The 23,013-nt window shown below is 59.5% G+C and overlaps 2 protein-coding genes across 2 annotated transcripts in view; one reads left to right on the top strand and one right to left on the bottom strand.

The window, feature by feature from the left end:
- The first annotated feature begins 1,409 nt into the window (after positions 1 to 1,409).
- On the top strand, positions 1,410 to 4,812 carry PSMD7 (proteasome 26S subunit, non-ATPase 7). The gene is made up of 7 exons (XM_059481281.1): positions 1,410 to 1,606; positions 2,165 to 2,256; positions 2,520 to 2,612; positions 3,076 to 3,173; positions 3,452 to 3,532; positions 4,062 to 4,153; positions 4,328 to 4,812. Exons 1-7 carry the CDS (start codon positions 1,533 to 1,535, stop codon positions 4,764 to 4,766), a joined length of 969 nt encoding a protein of 322 aa, XP_059337264.1. The 5' UTR covers positions 1,410 to 1,532; the 3' UTR covers positions 4,767 to 4,812.
- Positions 4,813 to 5,408: 596 nt separating this feature from the next.
- Positions 5,409 to 23,013, bottom strand: part of WWP2 (WW domain containing E3 ubiquitin protein ligase 2) — a 29,668-nt gene continuing 12,063 nt past the window's right edge. Inside the window, exons 6-23 of the mRNA XM_059481250.1 lie at positions 22,560 to 22,807; positions 21,394 to 21,610; positions 17,316 to 17,405; positions 16,848 to 17,022; positions 13,874 to 13,928; positions 12,305 to 12,386; positions 11,917 to 12,045; positions 11,690 to 11,768; positions 11,511 to 11,582; positions 11,322 to 11,410; positions 10,141 to 10,300; positions 8,829 to 8,962; positions 8,592 to 8,732; positions 7,947 to 8,067; positions 7,564 to 7,668; positions 7,369 to 7,465; positions 6,527 to 6,599; positions 5,409 to 6,399 (exon numbers count right to left, since the gene is read on the bottom strand). Coding sequence (XP_059337233.1) covers positions 6,300 to 6,399; positions 6,527 to 6,599; positions 7,369 to 7,465; positions 7,564 to 7,668; positions 7,947 to 8,067; positions 8,592 to 8,732; positions 8,829 to 8,962; positions 10,141 to 10,300; positions 11,322 to 11,410; positions 11,511 to 11,582; positions 11,690 to 11,768; positions 11,917 to 12,045; positions 12,305 to 12,386; positions 13,874 to 13,928; positions 16,848 to 17,022; positions 17,316 to 17,405; positions 21,394 to 21,610; positions 22,560 to 22,807 — 2,167 coding nt within the window. The 3' untranslated portion in view covers positions 5,409 to 6,299. The remainder of the gene's footprint in view (positions 6,400 to 6,526; positions 6,600 to 7,368; positions 7,466 to 7,563; positions 7,669 to 7,946; positions 8,068 to 8,591; positions 8,733 to 8,828; positions 8,963 to 10,140; positions 10,301 to 11,321; positions 11,411 to 11,510; positions 11,583 to 11,689; positions 11,769 to 11,916; positions 12,046 to 12,304; positions 12,387 to 13,873; positions 13,929 to 16,847; positions 17,023 to 17,315; positions 17,406 to 21,393; positions 21,611 to 22,559; positions 22,808 to 23,013) is intronic.

The following is a 23,013-nucleotide window of genomic DNA, read 5'->3' as shown; positions in this document are numbered from 1 at the left end:
ACAACTCTAATCCCTTATTTAACGATGTCAAAGGTTTTTAGGAAATTGACTGTATTTCACCAACGATATATTTCTTCTCGATGACAGAGTGGTTAAAATGATTTTTAAACCAAGACAGCAAAATAAAGCAGTAATAAAATCAATAAAAGGTGCTTAAAACATTCCTTCTATTAGGTAATGGCATTTAAAATATCCGTAGCTTGTAATGGCACTTAGGATATGCCCGAAAATCAATGAGCTAAATTACTTATTGAACTAGTTAATTTGAACATTGAGTTTTATATGTATATTGATAAAACAAGTTAGAAGAACCCTGGCTGTGTTCGAATTCCACGGTCAGATATCTCCCTCTGCCGGGAAAAAAACTCAGGAAACTCCACTAGAGAGCAGCTTTTTTTTTTTTTTTTTTTTTTTTTTCTTTTTTTTTTTTTTCTTTTCTTTTTTTCTTTTCTTTTTTTTTTTTTTTTTTAAGCAGGAACACTAAAGGCTGTAACAACTGAAATCTCCACGAGAGGTCTCAGACTCTGCAGGTTTTGCAGGGTTTGTAAAATTATTGTTGTTTTTGCCAAAATCTCCGAAGTTTTATGATGCTGAATAGCAACACAAAACCTTCAATTGCACCCAAAATACCATTTGGTATTTTGAAATACCAAAATATTACCACTATGTACAGAAATATACAAAAACCATGTGGGAACAGTGAAAAAAACAAGGGGATATAATAGCGCTTTTAAAACTGTGAGATCACCCTCAGCAACTTTGATATTTTTCATATCAGTAACTCCTCCGTGTAGACTCTGAAGTAACAGCCTCATGTTCCTTTTTTCACTTTTTATTTTTTGGGGGTTTTTTGCTAGAAATAAAGGGTGAAAGACAAGTTGCGTGCCAGCTGCTGCCCCTGAGGTGCAAAAAAGGGGAGGGGGAAAAGGTGTTTTAAAAAGCGAGGAAAAAGAGGAGTTAAAAAAGGGAGGGGAGAAAGAGCAGAGAGGAGCGAAAAAGAGAGGAAGGGGGTGAAAAAGAGGGGAAAAGGGGAGGATAAAATGAAAGAAAGGAGGAAAAGGGGAGGGGAAAAGGAAAGAAAGTGGGGAAATGGGGAAAAGGCGGGTAAATAAAGATAAAAGGGAGGAAAAGAAAGGGAAAAGGGGGGAAATAAAGAGAAAAGGGGGAAAACGGAGGGAAGGGGCGGGGCCGCTGCTGAGGGCCGCCCCTTTCCCGCCCTGTCCCCGCCTCAGGGCGGAGCAAGGCCGCGGCCCAAGATGGCGGCGGCGCCCTCCCAAGATGGCGGCGGCACCGTGACACGATGGCGGCGTTACCTCCTCAAGATGGCGGCTGCCGTGGCCAATCGATCTCCTCCGAGCACGGCGAGCGCGCCTTCCCAAGATGGCGGCGGCCCCGCCCCCGCCGGCGCGGCCCCGCCCCGCGCGCTGCACGCCGGGCTCGGGGCGGGCTGAGGCGCGGCGCCGGTCGGGCCTGCTGCGGGCGCGGGCGGTCGGAGCGAGCGGGGCCGGGCCGGGCCGCGCAGGGCGGGCGCCATGCCGGAGCTGGCCGTGGACAGGGTGGTCGTGCACCCGCTGGTGCTGCTCAGCGTCGTCGATCACTTCAACAGGTGCGGGCGGGCGGGAGCGGCGCCGCGGCGCTGAGTCACGGCCGGGCCGGGAGCGGGGCCGGGCCGGGAGCGGGGCCCTGGAGGAGCCCGGGGCCGGGAGGGGACCCGGCGGAGCCCGGGGCCGGGAGGGGACCCGGCGGAGCCCGGGGCCGGGAGGGGACCCGGCGGAGCGGGAGCGTCCCGGGGCCGGGAGGGGACCCGGTCCCTCCGGCACCCCCGGTGACTGCGGCCTCATCCCGCTCCCTGCCGCCGATGCCGGGCGCTTTTAGGGCCAAAAATTAATCCGGGATCCCCGGAGGCGGCCGAGCCCGCGGTGTGTGACACTGGGTCGGTCGCTGTCCCCGTGAGTGAGATCGGCTCGTCCCTGGGGACACGCTTTGGTTCCGAGGGCAGCGGAACGCCCTTCTGTGGCTGTAAACACAAGCAGCGATAGCACAATCATAAACAACAACTCCCCTCTTCCATTCCACCCCCGCTGTGTCACCTCCGACACGGGGTGCGGGCCCCTGCTCCCTCCTCCCCGTTTGTGGCAGGACTGACAGTCGTCTTTCCTCTTAGGATAGGAAAAGTGGGAAATCAGAAGCGAGTGGTTGGAGTGCTGCTGGGCTCCTGGCAGAAGAAGATCCTGGATGTGTCCAACAGTTTTGCAGGTGAGTTCGGGTGTCCTGCCCTGCTCCACAAAGCCAATGAATGATTTAGTGGATGGACTGTGTTGTGGGTTTGGAAGAAACCCTTGATCCATCCATGTACAAATCACCTCATATCCACCAACAAATACAAACTGCTGCCAACACCCCTAAGTAAACCTCACTCACCTTTAGCAGCCAAAAATACCCAGATCCAGAGCATTTCAATAAACATTTTAATTCAGGAAGTTGGATTCTTAAACGTTGGTGTTTTATTTTACTTCCAGTACCCTTTGATGAGGATGATAAGGATGATACCGTGTGGTTCCTGGACCATGACTATCTGGAGAACATGTATGGAATGTTTAAGAAGGTCAATGGTGAGTTGAGATCTTCTGATAGTCGGGGATACGCTCCCAAAAACTTTCAGGGCTGTGGAAAAGGGAATTCCTATCAACCACAGAATCCTTAAGGCTGGGAAATACCTATAAGATCATCAAGCCCAACCATCAGCCAGCACCGTGTTCTCCACTAACCGTGTCCCACATCCACATGGTTCTGAACACTTCAGGGATGGGACTTGCACCTCGAGGTGTCAGATGTGCAGGCTGTCAGACCCTGAGAGCCACACAATTAACAGAAGCTGTTAATTACGAGGAGAAAAGCTGTGGGTCAGTAATGGTCAGTGCGGTCACTGCTCGAGCCGTGGCCTTGTAATGCACTTCCCTCTCCCCCCACACAGATCAGGCTGCCCCCCTCCATCAGCCCACCCAGTCTCTGCCCAGGTGTCTCTGCTGGGGCCTCCCCCCGTTCTGATTCCCAATCCTTTCTGCTTTTGCTCAGCCAGAGAAAGAATCGTGGGGTGGTACCACACGGGCCCCAAGCTGCACAAGAACGACATCGCCATCAACGAGCTGATGAAGAGATACTGCCCCAACTCTGTAAGTGGGGCCACCTTTGGCCTGTGGGGTTGCTCTTGCCTCTCTTTCCCTAAAAGGGGCATCTGGAAAACCTCGTCCCCCACCTTTTTTGCTGGTGACACAGCTGTGAAGTGATTGAGGAACTGGGATCAGGAGTTTTTTGAATCATTGTCTCAGTGCCTGAGGTTATGCCTCTGAGCAGCCTTGTGCTGGTGCTGAGGAGGGAAGAGCTGGCTTGGGTATTTTTTTCCTACTCCTCGACTGAAATCCAGTTCTCTGCATGTTTTCTTCTCCCCAAGGTGCTGGTGATCATTGATGTGAAGCCAAAGGACCTGGGGCTGCCCACAGAAGCCTACATCTCCGTGGAGGAGGTCCATGATGTGAGTGTTCACTCTGTGAATGTCACAGCTGGGAGCTCTTGGAGGCTGCCCAAGCAGGCTGCCCTCGTGGGTGGCACTGGCTGTGCTCCCAGGTGTGCCCAGTCACTGTGGGCCTGCCCTGAGCAGCTCACACAGACAAACAACACCCAGCAGTGACTCACTGTAATTGTGGCATTTAAATTATTCTGGATGCGTATAAAATATTGCAGCTTTTTGCGTTTTTGAGGCCTTCACTGCAGAACAGGAGCTGCTCTCCCAAAGTACAACGAGGTTGGATCAGGGAAGAGAGAAATAACTGTGATATTTAGATTTTCCATTGCTCTTCCCCTGGGCACAGATCAGCAAAATGCAGAAATGGGAAGTCAGCCAGAGCAAGAGAGATTGCTGGGGCAGTCAATGACACTGATTAAATCAAGGAGATCCCAGCTCAAGCTGTTCCTCTCAGATCCTTGTGTAGGGCTGCTTTTCTGGTTTCCTTGGTGCAATCCCTCATCCCTGGCTAAAATCCCCCGTTTGTGTGTCCCTTTAGGATGGCACCCCGACCTCCAAGACCTTTGAGCATGTGACGAGCGAGATTGGTGCTGAGGAGGCCGAGGAGGTGGGAGTGGAGCACCTGCTGAGGTGAGGGGACAGCTGTCCCGGGCCCTGCCACGCTCCCAGCGGCGTTCCCACTGCCCGAGGAGCACATCAAACACATGGCACAAATCCTGGGAGCCCGGGGGCCATCAGCCCTGCTCGCACGGCGGGAAAGGCACAAGGGCTGAGGTTCTAATCCCCATTCTCTCTGGGTTTCAGGGACATCAAGGATACCACGGTGGGCACGCTGTCCCAGCGGATCACAAACCAGGTCCATGGCTTGAAGGGACTGAACTCCAAACTTCTGGACATCAGGAGCTACCTAGAGAAAGTAGCCCTGGGCAAACTCCCCATCAACCACCAGATCATCTACCACCTCCAGGACGTCTTCAACCTGCTCCCAGACGTGAACCTGCAGGAGTTTGTCAAGGCCTTTTACCTGAAGACCAACGACCAGATGGTGGTGGTGTACCTGGCCTCGCTCATCCGCTCCGTTGTGGCCCTGCACAACCTCATCAACAACAAGATTGCCAACAGGGATGCGGAGAAGAAGGAAGGACAGGAAAAAGAAGAAAGTAAAAAGGAGAGGAAAGATGAGAAGGAGAAGGACAAGGAGAAGAGTGATGGCAAGAAAGAGGAGAAAAAGGAGAAGAAATAAAAGGTGTAGCTTTTTTATTTGTAAATTAAAAATCTTGTAAACTAAATCCCTGGTGCTGGGGTCTTGTATGATGTGCTCAGCACTCTGCTCCTCCTCACCCGGGCAGGGTTGGGGGGAGCCATGTGGAGGCTTTTGATGTGATTATGCTGTTAGATAGCACTTCTCCTTCCCCCAGTGTGTCTTTGGGGGTGTTGAGGCCTCAGGTCACGCACACTCTGCTCTCACTGAGCATATTCCCATGTTCCAGGGCTAATCCTTTGCCATCGGCCAATTTTGTGCACCACAGCCATCCCAGTGTTTAACTGGCTCTGTGCCCCAGCCCCTCGGGGTGTGGCACAGCTGGGATGTTGTCACTGCTGTCACACCTCTGTGCCTCCCTGGGGACAGCGCTGGTGGCCCTGTCACCCCTCTGGCCAGCTCTAGGGGCTGCAGGAGCCTGTGAGCCTGGGGAGGCACTGGGTGCCTGACACAGAGCAGGCAGGGACAAAATCCATGGGATTTGTGATCCCAGTGCTGAGCTCTGGATGCCATTATGGCCCTGGGGCCCCAGCCCTGCACAGACCCCACCCTGGGAGACACACACTGACCCAGGATGTGCTGACCTGGGATATACAGAGGGACCCAGCACACAGGCACACCTCGGCAGCTGCTTTGTCATTTATTGCACACGAAGCCGCGCGGGGCCGTGCGGGCGCGGCCGTTCCCAGCCCGGGGCGGGTTGCAGGTCCCGTCCCCACAGCCCCCGGACACACGGACACGGACACGCCGGGTCTGTCGCCCGCACACACGGGGAGGGACACAAGTGACAGCCAGGTGATCCTGCCCTCGCTGCAGAGGGGACACAGGAGCGTGGGCAGAGCCCAGGATCTGAGCAAAGGCCGGCAGGGCCCCAGCAGTGCCCGGAGCCCCCGGGGCCGCTGTGGAGCACCAGCTCTGAGCAGAAACCACATCATTTAAATACAACTGCCCAGGGGCCACGGGCTGCACGCGGGGACACGCCAGGGACACGCTCAGCCAGGCTCTGGCTCCAGTGGCTGCGGATCTGGCCTAGCAAGGGGCTGTCCTGGTGCTCAGATGGAGCACAAGAGCCCCTCAGAAGGCATCGTCTTGGGGGTCCCTGTCACTGTTGCTGAATGCTGGCTGCAGGATGGGGCCCAGAGGTCAATCTGAGTGTCATTTCCCCCTCACCTGCCACTACCAAAATTGCCATGAAAAGGCAGAAAACACGAGGGGGAAGAAGAGCATCCACCAAACACGTAACTGTGACTGTGGAGAGGGCTGGGGAGCCCCGGTGCCCCCTGTGCTGCCCCCCCAGCCCCTCTGCGCCAGCCCGTGCAAGCCAAGCCCTCGTGTCCTCCTCTCCATCACAGCTCGGATTTCCTTAGGGAGGGAAACAGCCCCATTCCCCCGGGGCCGTGTCAGCGCAGAGCTCGCCCAGGAGCAGAAGCCACAGTGTCCATAGGGAGCACACCCCGGGCAGGGCTGGGCCCTGGGCACCGGTCGGCAGCGCTCCGGGAACGCCCCACAGCTCCATCACTCCTGTCCAAAGCCTTCCGTCTCCTCGATGGCGTAAAGCAGCTTCTCCTTCAGCTGTTCATAGCTCTTGTAGGGAGGGAGATCCAGGCGGTTGAAGCTGGGGAGAGAGCCGAGGCTGGGCAGGCCAGGAGCAGCAGTCCCGCCCCATGGGATGGAGCCCCAAGCAGCCCCGCAGAGTCCCCCCTGTCCCCACACTCCTGCCAGGCCCAGGGGCAGTCACTTACCACGTGTGACTCCGTGGCAGCCACGTCTCTTTGCCAACTTTATCGATGCAGAATTTCTGGGGCCCGTTGCTGCCTGTTAATGAAGAACGCAGCAAAGCTCTTTACATGATGAGGAGCATGAAAAGAAACCCCTCCCACACACACTGAGATCTACCTCATGGCCCTACGATCCCAGGGTCACACAGGGCATAAATCCCTGGCAGCAACCCCTGCCTGTTTGCAGAGAGGATGTTCAAAAAACAGAGGAGAAAGCAAAAAGCAGCACAGAGGGGCAAGAGCACCACCTCTGAACACGATGGTTCCATACCAAGTGCTAAAAACTCAATGATCTGTAAACCCTGAGGACTGTGCGAGTCCATCCAAGAGTTTTAAAGGACCTGGCACAGCAAGTCTGAGTCACTGAGGTGGCTTTTTAACACAGTGGGAATGCTGGAGAGATTCCAGGGGGTGGAAAAAGCTAATATGCCAGCAAGAACAACTGAGTGGGTTAAGCAAGCTGGTTGGCTTAACACAGATGCCAGGAAAGTCAGGGAAAGGCTGGTATAGGCCCCAAAAAGCAGTAAATTAAAGGAGGAGTGGAACCACACTGTGGTTTTCTGAAAAAGAGGCTTTGTCGCACAAGAATGAAAATTGAATCAGAAATCCAATCTCATTCAGACTGAGATCACAAACCAGCCCAACAAAGTTAACCCTGGTGGGACCCTTTGGTCACGGCCAAGGAACGTGTGTGGAAATGGCACAAGACCAGAGCACCGTGCTCAGATCTCACAGCTGCTCTGTGCTGCCGTGAGCTCTGTGTGGGGACAGGGACAGGGACAGGGAGGTGGCACCCCAGGACACACCAATGAGCTCAGCAAAGCCCCCGACGGGCAGGCGGCAGGTCCCCGTCACGAACTGCAGCAGCCGGATCCTCTTCTCGTTGTCCATCTCCTTAACCACCTGCAGCAGGAACGCAGCAGCTGAGTGGGATCCTGGTCCCACCGTGCAGGATGGCTCCTGCCCGGGCACCCCACGCCCTCAGCTGGGCTCACACTGACCTGCCAGAACCACTGGATCTGTTTGCTGTTCTTGGTGTAGTGCCTGTAGATGGTATTTTTCTGCCAGTCGTTCATGTCGATCTCCTGCATCCCGCACAGCATCAGCTGGGGACAGGGGACACTCAGCAGGGGACAGACAGAGCCCTGCACCTGTGCTCTGAGCACCAGCCCCTCTGGTGCCAGCCTTCACCTGGCCCAGGTGCCAGCACCGAGGTGTCCGGCACTAATTCGTCCCATCCAACGGGATGTTCTCTTGCCAACGGACCCAATGAGCCACCCCAGACCCAACACCCGGGGCTGTCATCAGCTGATGGGCACAGAGCATGAGCAGGGTCACCACGTGCCGCCTCCCACCCACACCCCCAGCCCAGGTGCCAGCTCACCTCCAGCTCCTTCTCGTCGAAGTAGCGCAGCCACTCCAGCGGCACCACCTCGTTGAAGCCGTCCAGGAACGCCTTGGTCTGCTCCTCCACGCCCCGAGTGAACCTCCAGTCCGTCAGCAGCCTGGGGAGGCAGAGGGGTCGGCACAGAGCAGCACCGCTGGCCTGGCCTGGGAAAGCCCAGGGTCCCTCCCACCAGCAGGGAGGGCCCCGGGAGTGTGGGGAATGGGAGAGGGGCTCCCTCAGAGCACCAGGGCTCCCCTCAATTCCCACTGCTGGGTTTCTGTCTCTGCCCCCAAACCCGTGAGCAGCACTCAGCCTCGAGAGTGGCCTTAGGAGCTCCTGGGATGCAAACCACATCCCCTGGCTGGAGCTGAGCTGGCCCTGGCAGCCCCCAGGCAGGCAGGGGGAACAGCCACGGGATGGGAAAGCAGCCTCAGCCTCTCTCCCCTCTCCTTTTTCCTGAAAGTACTGGCAACTGCCCAGCCCTCAGCAATCCAGACCGCAGCAGAGCTCGGCCAGCCGCGCCAGCCCGGGCCTGTCACAGCCACGTAGCCCAGGGAAGCGGCCACGTCCCAAGGCCCACGGTCCCACCCCTGCAGCCGCTGGGGGCGGGTGCCTGACAGGACCCTGGGGACAGCCACTCACATGATGTACTCCTCCTTGTTCTCCTCTGTCACACGGATGCTCTCACCGCCCTCCTTCAGCTCGTGGGTGGTCACCTTGCCCAGGATCTCCATGTCCTGGATGAAGTACAGCTCCAGGCCGCACTCCTCCAGGCTGTTCTCCCTGGGGGAACACCGGGATGAGATTTCTGCTGGAGGCACCCAGCAGCAGGGAGGGGCTGTGGGGAGAGCTCTGCAGGAGAGAGGGCAGGGCACTCACTTGGTCCACACGATGGAGTTGTAGAACTCGGGGTCGATGGACTCCAGGTCCTTCAGCGTCGGGCGCTTGTTCAGCATCCGTTTGTAGAAGGGCAGCGTGAAGCCGGTATCGATGAACTTCCCGTGGTACAGAGCCTGGGCAGGGAGGGGACACCGGGTCACGGGGAACCCTGGGACACAGCCCTGGGGCAGACAATGCTCCACCCCAGGCAGCCTTGGGGCAGAAGGGACTCATGCAGGGCTTCCTGAGCTATGGCACTTGCTCCTGGCTGGCACACATGGAGGGCAAGGGGGGGCTGCCCCCACAGCACTTCCCAGGCCGGGTGGGCTGCAGCCACTCTCCCTCCCCATGCATCTCCCTCTCCCCTCACAGCTCTATTAAGAGCACTTGTTTAAACAGAGCTGTGCTGTGGCTTCCCTGAATCCCTGGCTTCCAGGAGCCCCGAGGCAAAGGCAGCCAAAAATAATGCAGACGATTGTCTAGAACGGCCCAGCGGTGAGTAATAGTCTGGGGTTTTATTGGTATCCTGCGAGGCGGGGCAGGGCAGGACAGCGGGGCCGGGGCCGCCCCCACACACACCCTGCCCGCGGGGCTGCGGGCCAGGGACCCTGCCCGGCCTGGGGGAGCCCAGCAGCCCCCCCTGCCAGCCCGGGGCACACTGGCCTTGAGCAATCCCACACAAACGGGAGGAGCTGCTCTGGAGCTCGGGCAGCTGGAAAATCTCACACTGCTGTGACTAAAAATAGTCCCTGGAGCTGCAGACCCGACAGCACCTGGGGTGACAGCCAAAGACCTGGAGCCATCCATCCCCGCCACAATCCTGGGAAACCAGGTCTCCTCTGGCCCCACAGCCTTTCAGTGGATTTAAAACGCACCACCCCACGGCACCCCGTTAAAGGTCCATCTCCCAGTGCTCCACACGTGGGCAGGAAGAGGCTCAGGGAGGGCAGCAGTGCCAAGCCCAGCACAGCCACAGCACACAGAGCTGCCCCATGCCCTGCTCACCACCCTGTCCCCTGCTCTGCAGGGGGACACAAACCCCTGGTGCCATCTCCCTGACAAACCCCTGGTGCCACCCCCTGACACATCCCTGGTGCCATCCCCTGACAAACCCCTGGTGCCATCCCCCCCTGACAAACCCCTGGTGCCATCCCCCCCTACAAACCCCTGGTGCCATCTCCCTGACACACCCCTGGTGCCATCCCCTGACAAACCCCTGGTGCCATCCCCTGACAAACCCCTGGTGCCATCCCCCTGACAAACCCCTGGTGCCATCCCCTGACAAACCCCTGGTGCCACCCCCGGCTCTCACCATGGCGATGAAGCGGCCGATGAAGCGGAAGTAGGTGAGGTGGTCGGGGTTGATGGAGGAGGCAGGGTTGATCTGCAGGCAGTAGTTGTTCTTGCCTGCATATTCAAAGAGGCAGTACATGGGGTTGAGCACCTCGTGGGACAGGAGGAAGAACCACTCCCTGGAAGGAGACAAGGGGAACACGGTGACAAGGAGCTCAGGGAGGGGACAGTGCATGTCCCTGCACCAGTGGGTGCCCACTTCAGGCAGGTGCTGGGCACTGGTGTGACTGGGCGAGGCTGTTCCCCTCCCCGGGGTGCTGTGTGGGGTTTCTGAAGTGTTTCTGGAGATGCCAGCTCGCTGCAGGCCCCACTCAGAGCATCGGGAACCTCGGCAAGTGCCACACACAGTCCCAGCTGGGCTGTCCCACACACACACACACCCTGAGTGCACCCAGTCCCTCCACACGCACTGCCCCGGGAGCCCCACGCCAAGCTCGGGCCAGCACCATCCTGGCTTTGCTCCCCCGGCCGTGCAGGCAGACAGGAATCCTCAGACGTGGAGGCAGCCCCGGCATCCTGTCCGTGGTTCTACCCTGTGGTAGAACAGCATGACGTAACCTACCATAGGGTAAAACCACTGGCAGGACACGGAGAGAGGTGGAGCAGGAGCAGCAGCCGGGGTAGCAGCCCCATGAGGGGCAGCAGGTGAGCGTGGGGTGGCAGCGGGCAGGGACACGCCAACCCAGCTCCAAGGAGATGTCCCAGGTGAGCCAGAGGGGGCTCACAGGGACACAGGATCCCCTCTAGCCAAGCCACACCCCATGCCCTGTGGTAACATCATCAGGGCAACAGCAGGGCTGCAGAAACCACATCACACCCTGTCTGCCCTGGCACACACTGACTGTCTGGGAACACCAGGGCCTGTTTGCTGCAGGGAGACGAGGCCACTCAGCCTATTACCCCCACAGCTGGGGGCAGCAGGGGAGCCCCAGCTGGGTCCCCTGTGCTCTCACTGCAAGGCACGGGCTGGGGTGATGCTTTCAGGGTGTTCCACCACTCCTAAAAGCCAGTGCCCATTTGAATGACCCTGGATTCCTCTGCTCCAGGGCTGGGAGCCCTGAGTGCAGCTGCCTTATGCTGCCCCACAGGACACAGGGCACAGGCAGGGCATGGCCCTGTGGCCCAGCAGGCCACGCTCACCTGGCGATGCCACCGTAGTCCAGACCCTCCTCCCCGCGCATGATGATGTACAGCCGGCGCCGCAGGTCGTACGGCTTCATGTTCATGATCTGGGGACGAGCAGGGCAGTGTCACCATGGCTGGGGCCAGCTGCACTCCTGCAGGCCAGCTGCACTCCTGCCCGGCTCCACGGCCCCAGCACCTCCCTACCTGCTGGAAGGAGTCCTCGAAGAGCGTCTGCCGAGACACGCTGATCTTCACGTGGCTGGGCAGCGCGTTTGACTGCAGGCAGGGCAAAGGGCTGTGTGAGGCTGGCACGGTTCTCCTCACCCACACCTGCCCACAGGGCTCAGGGCACCCACACAGCTGCCCACAGCAGCTCTACTCACGTGGCAGAGGAAGCGGAACTGGTGGTACTTCCAGCGAAAGCTCCGGTCGTAGGCGCCCGGGGAGCCGCCGTGCTTGCTCCTGCCAAAGCAGCAGGGCCCCGGTCACACCCCGTGCTGCCCTGCCCCGAGCAGCCCCCGTCAGGAGCCAGGTGGGGTGAGGGTCACTGGGGCGCAGCTCTCCTCGGTCAGAGCCCACAGGAGCCCCAGAGGTGCTGCTCAGGGCTTACCCCGACTCGAAGCCCGGGCGCGGGTCCTTGAAGGTGGTGGTGCGGGTGTTGTGGTCCACGAAGTAGCGCACGCTCTCGTTCGTGTACTTCATCTCCCAGCCCGGCGGCAGCGGCGGCTCCTGGATCATCCTGCTGGCAAGGGAGGGCTCACCAGACAGGCCTTTGGGGCCCCCCCTCAACTACAGCTCTGTGCCAGGCACAAGGCAGGATCATGGCATGGGACTGGGGAGCGACTGTCCACACCCCGGGAGAGGAGTCCTGCCTGGGCAGCACTGCGGCCACGGCACTGTCAGAGCTTCTCCCTCCCTCTGTGGGACACATGGCCTCAGTGCAGCTAGTCCCTGGAGAACTGCACCTTCCCAAACCCTGCTCCCCCACAGCCACCTACCCCTGCGTGCGAGGGTCTTCCCACTGCGTGGTCCGGGTGTTGTGGTTCACGTAATACACTCGCCCATTGTCCTGTCTCTTCTCTAGAAGAAAAGGCAGAGAAAGCGTTAGCTGGAGTCCCGGGAACAGCCCTCCCCTTCCCAGCTCAAAGGAAACTTGTCAGCTCTCCCATTCCACCTCCCTGGCTCATTTGGAAAAGGCAGGATAAACCCCACACTCCTTCTGCGTGCCCGAGCTGCCTCAGCCCAGCAGTGCCAGCGTGCAGGAGGTGCCAGGGCAGAGGCCAGCGCTGCCACCGTGCTGCCAGGCCAGGCCAGGGGCTGTGCTCAGCCACACACCCTCATGGCACACACAGCCCCTCCTGGGACACACAGCAGTGTCCCTCACATGGATCCACAGGTGCTTTCCCAAACTGCCTGCATGGCCCTGCTCCAGTGCACACGTGTGTGAACACACACACTCCCTCCTTGTGTGCACACAGGCACAAAACAGCTCCAGCACACACCCAGCCACCCCTGCACACACCCCCTGCCTCCCTGGCACTGTGTGTGCCCCACACCTCCTCCTCCTCCTCCATGTGCTACGTCACTCACCCATGCTCAGCCCCGCACCATGCAGGTAGGGACACCCTGTCACCTCCCTGTCCCCTCCTGGCCAGTGCCAGCCCCTCGCTCCATCTCACTCCTGGACTGTGGGCAGCAGCCCCCGGATTATGGCCAGGACTGCATCGACCCCAGGGATCCCATCCATCCTGGGAGCCCCCACCCCACGGTGCTGTGCCTGCCCAGCTGGCACTGGGGACAGGTCCCTTCTCCTCGCTGATGGAGAGGGGACACCCAGCAGGGGCTCCACCACCACCCCCATAAAGACACTGCCCCTGCAGACTGCCTGAGCAGCCTTGGCCCCTCTGTCCTGCTCCTAGCTCCCTCAATTTTAATCCTTCTCCTGCTCTCCCTGGCTCAGCACAGCCCAGCTGCACCCCCAAGCACCCCAGCCTGCCCTCTCCAGGGATGCTCTCACTATGGAGGGGTTCTCTCTGTCCTGGGGGTGGCACAGGGACTTTTCAAAATGTCCCAGCACACAATGCTTGGGCCATTTGGGGATGACCAGCTCTGCTCCTGCCAGCTCCCAGCCCTGCTCCAGAGCCAGGCAGAGCATCCCAGGAGGCAGCACAGCAGAGAACAGATCCCTGCTCATCAGAGGTTGGGTCCAGGGACATGCAAGGACTTCCACCCCCAAATTGGGGATCTTCCCCATCCCAAAGAACAATCACAAGCACTTCTGCATTCAGCAGCTGAGAGAGGCTGGGAACTCCTCCAGGAAAAGGGGAAGGCAGGGGAAGAAAAGCTGAATTTCACATAAGACAACATGCTAGTCACAGGCAGAGTCAGTCCCACGTGCAGCCCAGCACAGGAGTGCTAGCTCCATGGCCACCCTTCACCCTTCCCAGTACCGCCAGGCACGGGGTGAGGGAGCTGCTGGCATCCCATGGGACAGGCAGGGTCCTGGTCCAGTGACAGGAGTGTCCCCGGGGGCCATGCAGGGCCAGGTGAGGCAGAGCAGTACTTACCCCAGCCAGGAGGAAGGGGCCCCAGAGGATCATTGTCAGACGGGGCTCCGGAGGACTAGAGGGAGCAAAAACACGGAATAAACCCCAGAGCCGGGATGGCTGGAGGAGCAGAGCACGGAGGTGAGCCGGCTGGCCCCGCTTCCACTCGCCTCTCCTTGGCCCACTGCTCCCAGGGAACTAAAAAAAAAACTTGCACACTCAAGGGGGGTTAAAAAAAGAAACAAAAAAAAAGCAAAAGCAAATAAAAAAATAAATTGGGAAAAAAAAAAAAAAGCCCAGAAGCTCAGCCTAAGCAGGGGCTGGGTAGCCAAGGGGCAGCGGGGCAGGGGCAGGGGCTGCGCCGGCCGAGGGCAGCGGGACGGCCCGGAGGGCTCCGGACGTGCGCGGCTGCTCGGCGTCCCCTGCACATACACCTCCAGCCTCCTCCAAGAACCACACACAAGAGGGGAAAAAATATCGCAGGCCTTTCCAATGAAATCATTCCCACAAGCGCTGTCCACGCCCCGCGCTTCCTGGCGGGCCGGCGGCCCCCTCCTCCGCGGGCCGGGCCGGTGCGGGATGCGCCCTCCGAGCCCCCGCCCGGCCCCACAAAGCGCCTTTCTGGGGCACCGGGACTGCCCCCAGCCCCACAAAGCGCCTTTCTGGGGCACCGGGACTGCCCCCGGCCCCACAAAGCGCCTTTCTGGGGCACCGGGACTGCCCCCGGCCCCACAAAGCGCCTTTCTGGGGCACCGGGACTGCCCCCAGCCCCACAAAGTGCCTTTCTGCAGGCACCGGGACTGCCCCCAGCCCCACAAAGCGCCTTTCTGGGGCACCGGGACTGCCCCCAGCCCCACAAAGCGCCTTTCTGGGGCACCAGGACTGCCCCCGGCCCCACAAAGCGCCTTTCTGCAGGCACCGGCCCCACAAAGCGCCTTTCTGCGGGCACAGGCCCCGGGGCTGCACACCCCGCCCCGGCCCTGCTGGGGATGGAGGGTCCCCGGGGCCCGGGGCAGGAGGGGGCTGGAAGTGTTTTTAATGGTTAAATGAGAAACGCATCATTACCCAAAAGGTAAAAACCCATCTGCTGGAGAGGGGCTGTGTCCCAGCTTCCCTCACAGGGATGGATCAGAGTCACCTGGGCACAAGGAATGCACACACAGCCAGACCCAGCCCTGCTGCCTGCAGCCCTCGGGGTGCCAGGGCCCCCCACTCCCAGAAAGGCACCGAAGCCTGGGTGGGTACAGCTCGGGGCAGCCAGCACCCGGAGGATGGCCTGGCACAGTTTGTGCCCCTCTCTGAGCTGTCTCTTGTACCAACCCCCTGTGCCAGGACTGGTGTGGCCAGCACAGCTCAGACTGGGGCAATGTCTGCTCCCTCCCTGCCAGGACAGGCTGCCCACACAGACAGCTGAGTGTGCCATGGGGTACCACCTCACTGGCACCTCAAAACAGCTAATGAAAGCTACCAGGGCAGAGCTCCTGCTTCTCCCCACAGTCCCTGGGAACAACCTGTCCCTGTGCCTGAGACCCTTTGTGCAAAGGATGTGGCATCTGCCGGGAGAGCAGCCCCTGGTTCCACCTGAGCCCCCCAGATTGTGCCTTTCCCAGGCTCTGCCCCACTGCTCATCAGCCCCCTGCCATGCCCTCCAGCAAGGACAGAGGGATGCTGGAGGCAGGAGCAAGTCAAGCAGAAAACCCCTGTGGGGCAGGAGGCAGAGCAGGAGCCATCACTGCTGGCAGCAGAGCTCCAAACAAAAAGTACAATCGTTTCATCAGGCTAAATTTGGAGTCTGAGTCCCTCCCTCGGCGGAGCGCGGCCAGGGCGAGTCGCAGAGCCTGGAGCAGCTCCAGGCTGGGCTGGCAGGGAGGAGGGACAGCCCTGAGCCCTGCTGGTTACGGTGGGAGCCCTCCCAGGGGAGCCCCTGGTGCAGGCAGGGCCAGCACAGCACTGGGGTCCAGCTCTGCCTGTGAGGCCTGGAAAGGTTGGAGAGACATCCAGGGAGGGACAGGCAGGGGACAAGGGGGCTGAGCTGGCCCTGGCTGTGTCCCATACTGACAGCACTTTGCACTAACCCCCTCCCAAGAGAGCAGCTGGGCTCCTGGATGGATCCCACTCCAGTGCCAGCTGGGACTCCTGGCTTTCTCTGGGGAGGTAAAAGTCAGTGAGAAGTTGGTCCCTGTACACTGTCCACCTTCCCTCACAGCTGTTCAGCTGCCTCTGGCACGAGTGCAGGTTCACCCCTGCATGGAGCCGGATCACTGCTCCAGAAGGCAGAGCTACTCCAGCCTGGCTCTGTCCCAGGCACTGCTCTCCCTGCAGCCCACAGACACCAGCACCACACCACATCCATGGCGAAGGTATGGCCAGGACAGGTGTGGTCCCTGCCCAGGAAAAGAATGGCTGAGACCATTCCCTGAGCAAGGAAATGCAAACACTCAGCCCAAACCAGGAATGGGGGAAGCAGCAAAGGAAGCAGGAGGATGGTGGCAAGTCCAGCTCGTTCCCTGCACTCTCTGGTCCCTGGCTCCTGCAGGCCTCTCCACTTGTACCCCGGGCCTGCAGCTCCAGGACCCAGCCAGGCTGTCCTCAGCCCAACAGAGACCTGGGGAGTGATGAGCTCAGGCCCCAGAGCCTCCTGTCCTGCCACACACCAGGCTCCCTCAGCTCCCTCATCTCCAACAACAGGGTCTGCAGCCCCACAGGTCAGCAGCAAGGCTTGTCTGATGGGAGCCACAGCAGATCGTGTGGCTGGCCACACTGGCACTGGAGAAACCTTGGGGACAGGCTGCTGAGGACACCTCCCACCACCCTTCAGGGCCATGCAAGCTGGTTTATAAAAAGCAGCAAGTCACTCCCCCAAGGCCTCTGCAGGCAGCTCAGAGCCTGTGAGCTCCCACCCAGGCACTGCTCCGAGCTCCCACAGACCCCACAGAGCCCAGCGAGCGCCTTCCCCGCCCCGTGGCTCCCAGGCAGGTGAGACCCTGGCCCTCACCTGGTACAGGAACCTCTGGCTGAAGTGCTGCATGGCCCCTTGCAGCTGGTTGCGCTGCGACTGCCACTGCTCGTAGTTGCGGACGTACTCGGCCGTGGGGCGCTGCCACGTGGTGGTGCGGGTGTTGTGGTCCACGTAGTAGTACCTGCCCCGAGGATCCACGCGCTTCTCCCACCTGGAAGCACCAAGGAATTGTCACTGTGGGGCTCGCGCCGCTCAGTCCTGCCACCCTCCGACACGAGGGCTCCGTGCCCAGCTCCACAACCACTGCTCTCACACCTAAAGGGGCTCTTCTGGACCAGGACCCACCAAAAGGAAACACACAGCATGAGTAACTGCTCCAGTGGCTCCTGCAAGGGCACACGAAGCCTGACAGGGTGCTGGGACAGCAGTGGAGCTCCCACCAGGATGCCATGAACACCTCTGAGACAGTGACCGAGCCAAGGTCTGGAGCCCCCAGCCCCTTACCCTGGAGGAAGGGGTCTCTCCCACGTCGTGGTCTTGTTGTTGTGGTCTACATAGTAGACTCTCCCATTGGGCAGCTCCCGCTGCTCCCACCTGCAAGGAAAACAAACTCATGAGGCAGGGGGTACTGCTGGCAACAAGAACACGCAAGTGCTGCCCCTGCTGGGTCAGGGAGCCCAGGCCCCCACATCTGATCCGGCCTTTATCTGACAGCTCTGCACGGCACATTCTCCTGGATGGAGACTGTGAGAGGGGCTGCAGCACTCTGCTTCCTCAACAGGCATAACTGGAGCATAAACTCCTAATTTCCCCCAGAAAGGTCGGCACAGCATTTCACAGAGGGTCAGTTTTATGCCCTGTGTTTCTGATGTTTTTGTTTGGTTTCTCCTAATACATCTTCAAAGGGGAGTGTTTGAGCTGGGGCTGGGATCCCTGGCTTGCTGCTGACAGCCACAGCTTAAACACATGTGTGGCCACGGGCTGGGGTGGCCCTGAGGACAGCCCAGGTGACAGCAAGCCTGGCTTCACAGGGCCACGCTGCAGCCATTCTTTGTGTGAATTCATTCATGAATTCTCCCTGGCAAAGGTGAATGCTCTGTGCAGCCCATGCTTTCTTGTCAGCTTTTATCCTGCAGCAGAGGAGGCGAGCCAGCAGCTGCTGACAGATAAAGTGTTCTCCTGCCACACTTGTGCTCCCACAGGCTCTCTCCCATTCAATCATCTGTCTCAATTAATCACCACAAAAAGCTCTAGGAAATTAATACACCAGCTTCTGTGTGGCAGCAGGGGAGCCAGCCCAGGCTGGCAGGCAGCAGGCAGCCCTAGGGATGGAGCTGCTCCCAGTGCTGGTGCCCCACAGCCTGGGCTCATCCCAGCTCAGCCCCACAGCTCCAGGGACAGCAGTGCCATCACCACGGACAGGACAGCAATGCCATCACCACAGCCAGGGACAGCAATGCCATCACCACAGGACAGGTGAAACAAGAGTGAAATCTCTAAAGGGAAAATCAGCACAGCTGGGGTGCCCTAAGACATGAGCAGGTCTGCCCCATGAGATGGATGGCAGAAGGTGTCCAGGCACTCTTAGGGCAGTGGAACTGCCCTGGACAGCCCCTCCAGTCTCATTAACAACAGATGCTCTGATCCATGCAGCTCTGAGGACTTAGAAGGTACCATTCCTGCAGCTGTAGAGACCAGAATTCCCATGACGGGAATTCCTCCAGGTTTCTGGATCCCTCTGGGTGCACTCACGACTGCAAAGAGCCACGTGGGACTGGGGAGAGCTGCTGGGGGTGGCAGCTACTGCCTCCTGATGTCCCCTGTCCCCACCTCACCCCCTGTAAAAACACTGATGAGCTGACAAAGTGCTCACCAGCAGCTCCTGGGTGATGTGAGGAGTGAATCTGATGAGGGCTGGCTCACTCACTGAGCCTGTGGTGATGAACTGTGGTTACTGCTGCCACTCAGGGATGGGGACACTGGGGACAACCCATCCTTGCTCAGACCACCTTGCCCAGCTCCACACAGCCCCCAGCATGGGAGATCCATGGTTTTGGGAGTGCTGGACAGTGGGAGCTCTCCCCACAAGCAGCACCAAGCACCCAGCATGCCAGTCAGTCCCCGCCAGCTCTCCTGCAGCTGCCCACAGGCTCTCGGTGGCCGTGGATGCAAGGAGGCACAGGCAGTGGAAGCGGCAGAGCTGAGGCAGCCCTGCAGTCCAAACAAAACACCCTCCTTACGTAAGAAACCACAGCCCCGGGCTGTGCCAGCAGCATAAAGCGCCTCTTTGTGCCTCACACCCGCTGCCTGTCCCACACGGATCATCCCTGACAGGACCCACAGCCAGCAGCCCCCTCCCCTCCCTCGGTGCCAATCCAGCCTGGCAGCCCAGCAGCTGGGACCCCCAAAGCCTCGGGCACCACACACACTGCTGGCTCCACAGGGAACACTGCCCAGGGGATGAGAGGGAGCCTTTGGGCACTGGAATCACTCAGAACTCCTTCCAGCCCCTAGGACAGACTCCCAGTTGTGTGAGGGATGCCTTTGAGCCGCCACACCTGGGGCAGATGTTGAGACACAGAGATCTGAGCACAGCAAATCGCTCGGGATCCCCACATGAACCCAAGTGTCTGTGAGAGCCCAGAATGAGCAGGGAGGCTGGGGCCACTCTCCAGAGTGCTCCCCACGCTCCCAGGGAAGGAAGGAGACACTCAGAACAGGGCAGGGCTCGGCAGGGACGTGCCTGGCAGTTCTGCAGGGGACTTTGCTCCTGGAGGGGCAGGGCAGGAGCCACTCCCATGGGCCCTGCAGTGCTCTCACAGCCAGCCCAGCAAGGGGCTCTCCTGCAGCCCCATCTCCCAAGCTGGGCCCCAAACCACCAGTCAGAATAATTCCGTGGTGAGGGGAGCCCGCCAAAAACCAGCCTCCCTGGATCAGGGCTCAGAACTCCAGCAGCTCATTTACACCACCCCAGGGACACAGTGCTGTGCAATCCAGTTCAGCAAATCCCCGTTAGCCCAGGACCTGCTCTGGCAGCTCCCTGGAAGGGCTTACATGTGGAGACCTCAATGCATTCAACTCCCTGATGTCCTTCACCTGGGAAGCCCCTGATCTCTGCTGTCCCCTGCCCAGGCCAGCACAGCACAAACACAACTCATGCTGCCCTCTTTGCCCCTACAGATCCCACAGTCAGCACAGAAGGTGCTAATCAAAGGTGTCTCCGGAGACCCAGGAGCTCAGCCTGGAGAATCTTCACTATCCCTTCAGTGTTCCTCTCCATCCAGCTCCCAAAGCACAACAGCTTTATCCTCCTCCCTGCTCTGACACACCCATTCTCTGGTGTGAGCTCCACAGGAGATGGGCAAGGAGGACAGGGCCACCTTTCCATGTGGCTGGGCCAGGTAAACCCGGGCTGGTGTGTCTCAGAAAGCAGTGCCTGCAGCCTCTGGAACCCAGAGCTATCTGCAGGCTTCCCCGTCCCACAAAGAAACAACAGCCTGTTTCCAACCCCAGGTGGGGAGAAGGAGACCTTCAGTCTACCTGGTAGGAGCAGAAAGGGCCATAAGCTGTGGCTGGAATAAAGGCCTTTTTGAGAGCACTGGACTTTTCCAGCTGCCTGGAAACAGGAAGCGCCCAGGCCAGGAGAACAGAACCCCTCACACTGGTGCATAAAGGCACAGTGAGCCGTTAACCCTAATTACCTGTGACTGACACGCGAGCGGGGCCTGACCTTCCAGGCATCGCCCCAGCCAAAGCAAAACAAACAGCTCCCTTCATCCCCAACACAGCCCGTTCCACCCCCCCAGAACGCTCTGACACACGGGGAGAACGGGGCAGCTGCAGCACACGGGGGGCTGAGCCCAGACCCCAAATGCTGCCCCCCCACCCCCAGCCAGCAGCTCCCACTCCCCTCCAACCCCTTCCCAACGTCCCCTGGAGGAGGAGGAGGATGAGCAGCATCTGCACCAGGGAGAATGAGCACCACAACTCGAGGGTCCTGTCCCCAGCAGTGGCCAATGCCTCTGTGGTGTCCCCAGAGCATGTCTGTGCTCTCCTGCTCAGTGGGAGTTCCCTCAAAATCCACACTCAGTCTCCTGTGCGTTTCCCTCTGAGTGATCCCCTGAGAGCAGAGGGCTCTGCTGTTCCACAGGCAGAGATGCCACCCCAAACTGTTCAGTGCCCCAAACACCCAGTGGGCGCAGGCCAGACCCCAGCCCAGAGTCCTGGGCAGCAGGCAGGACAGGGAGCACCAGCTGTGCCAGGAAAGGGGCACAGGATCCCCAGCACCTGCCCCAGACCCTCCCTGTTCCACTGAGCACCAGCATCTCCAGCAGCTCCTGGGGCAGCTCTTTCCCTCCCTCAAACAGCCCCTGCTCCCAGCACACAGCAGTGCCCCAGGCAGAGCTTACCCGGGGGCAGAGCTTAACCGGGTGGCAGAGCTTACCCGGGGGCAAAGCTTACCCGGGTGGCAGAGCTTACCCGGGGGCAGAGCTTACCCGGGGGCAGAGCTTACCCGGGGGGCACAGCTTACCCGGGGGCACAGCTTACCCGGGGGCACAGCTTACCCGGGGGCAAAGCTTACCCGGGGGGCAGAGCATCCAGGGCGAGCACGGCTGCCCGGGCCGGGGGGGCGCTGGAGCCCGAGGCCGCCTCCTCTGCCTCCCTGGAGCCGCTGAGGGCAGGAGGGGCAGGAGCAGAGGAGCCCTCGGCCGTGCCAGGCGCCGCCGGGCTGGGAACGCTGGGCCCTGCTGCCGGCCTGTCCTCATCCATGTCCACGGCAGCCACGGCGTCCCCGTTCACTGCAGAGACACAGGGAGCAGGTCAGCACGAGGAGGGCACCAGGTCAGCACGAGGAGGGCACCAGGTCAGCACGAGGAGGGCACCAGGGCAGCAGGTCAGCACGGGGAGGGCACCAGGGCTGGCTGAGCTTCCCAGCAAACAGAGCACGTGGTGGGTGACAAGCCAAGCACGGCACTCTCGGCGCTGCCAGCCTGCAGCAAAGGCAGCACCTGCTTCACCCAGACCCCTCTGGGAACCACTGCCATCGCCTCCATCCTAAGATGGTGCTTTGCATTTGTGCCCAGGGTCTGTTCTGTCATTGGAAAAATGCTGCATCCCAGATGGGAAATTGGGGAAAGAGCAGGAGCTCCAATACAGTGGGTACAGCATCTCCCCTGAGGCAGAGTGAAACCCAGGCTCCACAAGTCAGCAGCACTGCAAAGAGCTAAAGGTTGCTGGATTCCACCGAACCTTTGGAAAAGGGAAGAAAGAGACAGAGCAAAGGAAAACTACAAAGAAAACTGTTGAGGAGGAAAATGCAGAGCAAAAACTTGAAAGGGAATTTTTTAGAGGAATATTTACTGGATACCAAAACCCTGAGACCTGGCAGCCCAGCTGAGGAGGACCTTTGGTACAAGATATCGTGGCTGGAGTGGTAAAACAAAAGCTTTATAAAAATCCACGAACAAGGAACAAAGGAGTGAGGGATGCAGACATATTTCCAGGAGCTAGAGCTGAGAAACGTAAAAAACTGTAAGGGAAGGCCAAACATTTAGAAGCATTGTAGGAAAAAGCAGTATAAACCCTCATGGAAGGGAGAGCAACAGATGCTCTGTAGAAGAGACAGAATGAGACCCACCAATGCACAGGGACAAAATTCCTGGGCACTACAAGATGCATTATGAATCTCAGCACTCATTTTCTCCCCAGTGAATATCCCTGAGCTCTGCCCCCACCTCCCATGGTCACCTGTGCCGTTGGCCATGCTGGTGGCCGTGCTGGTGGCCGTGCCGTTGGCCACGCCATTGGCCGTGCTGGTGGCCACACCGTTGGCCACGCCGTTGGCCATGCTGGTGGCCGTGCCATTGGCCATGCTGGTGGCTGTGCTGGTGTGCTGCGAGCTCTTGGCCTGCTGCCGGTGCCGGCTCCTGGCACTGGGACTTTGCTCTCCGCTGCCCGCGTTTCCCCGCGCTGCTCCGGCCGCATGTCGGTGTGTCCTGCAAGGGAGGAGCACGGCAGGTCAGAGACATCACATGGGGAACACCACTGCTGCCTTTTCACCTGGGCTCCTGCTGCTTCCACCCAGCGCAGCCACCCGTGTCCCCTGGGAAGGCCAGGATATGGTTCTGTGCCTCTGCTCACGCTGCCTGCTCAGACCTGCCCCCAGTCCTGGCACACACCTGCTGGTGGCAGAGAGCCATGG

The sequence above is a fragment of the Ammospiza nelsoni genome, chromosome 13 (genome assembly GCF_027579445.1).
Source record: "Ammospiza nelsoni isolate bAmmNel1 chromosome 13, bAmmNel1.pri, whole genome shotgun sequence".
Lineage (NCBI taxonomy): Eukaryota > Metazoa > Chordata > Aves > Passeriformes > Passerellidae > Ammospiza > Ammospiza nelsoni.
Note: the sequence above shows the minus strand (reverse complement) of the source record. Positions and strands in the feature narration are given on the sequence as shown.

What these genes read in the sequence shown, in the direction of transcription:
- PSMD7 (XM_059481281.1), top strand. Translation starts at nt 1,533, where the DNA reads ATGCCGGAGCTGGCCGTGGACAGGGTGGTCGTGCACCCGCTGGTGCTG. An exon ending in GTCGTCGATCACTTCAACAG is followed by an intron (nt 1,607 to 2,164) that starts GTGCGGGCGGGC and finishes CTTTCCTCTTAG; the next exon opens with GATAGGAAAAGTGGGAAATC. An exon ending in AGAGATACTGCCCCAACTCT is followed by an intron (nt 3,174 to 3,451) that starts GTAAGTGGGGCC and finishes CTTCTCCCCAAG; the next exon opens with GTGCTGGTGATCATTGATGT.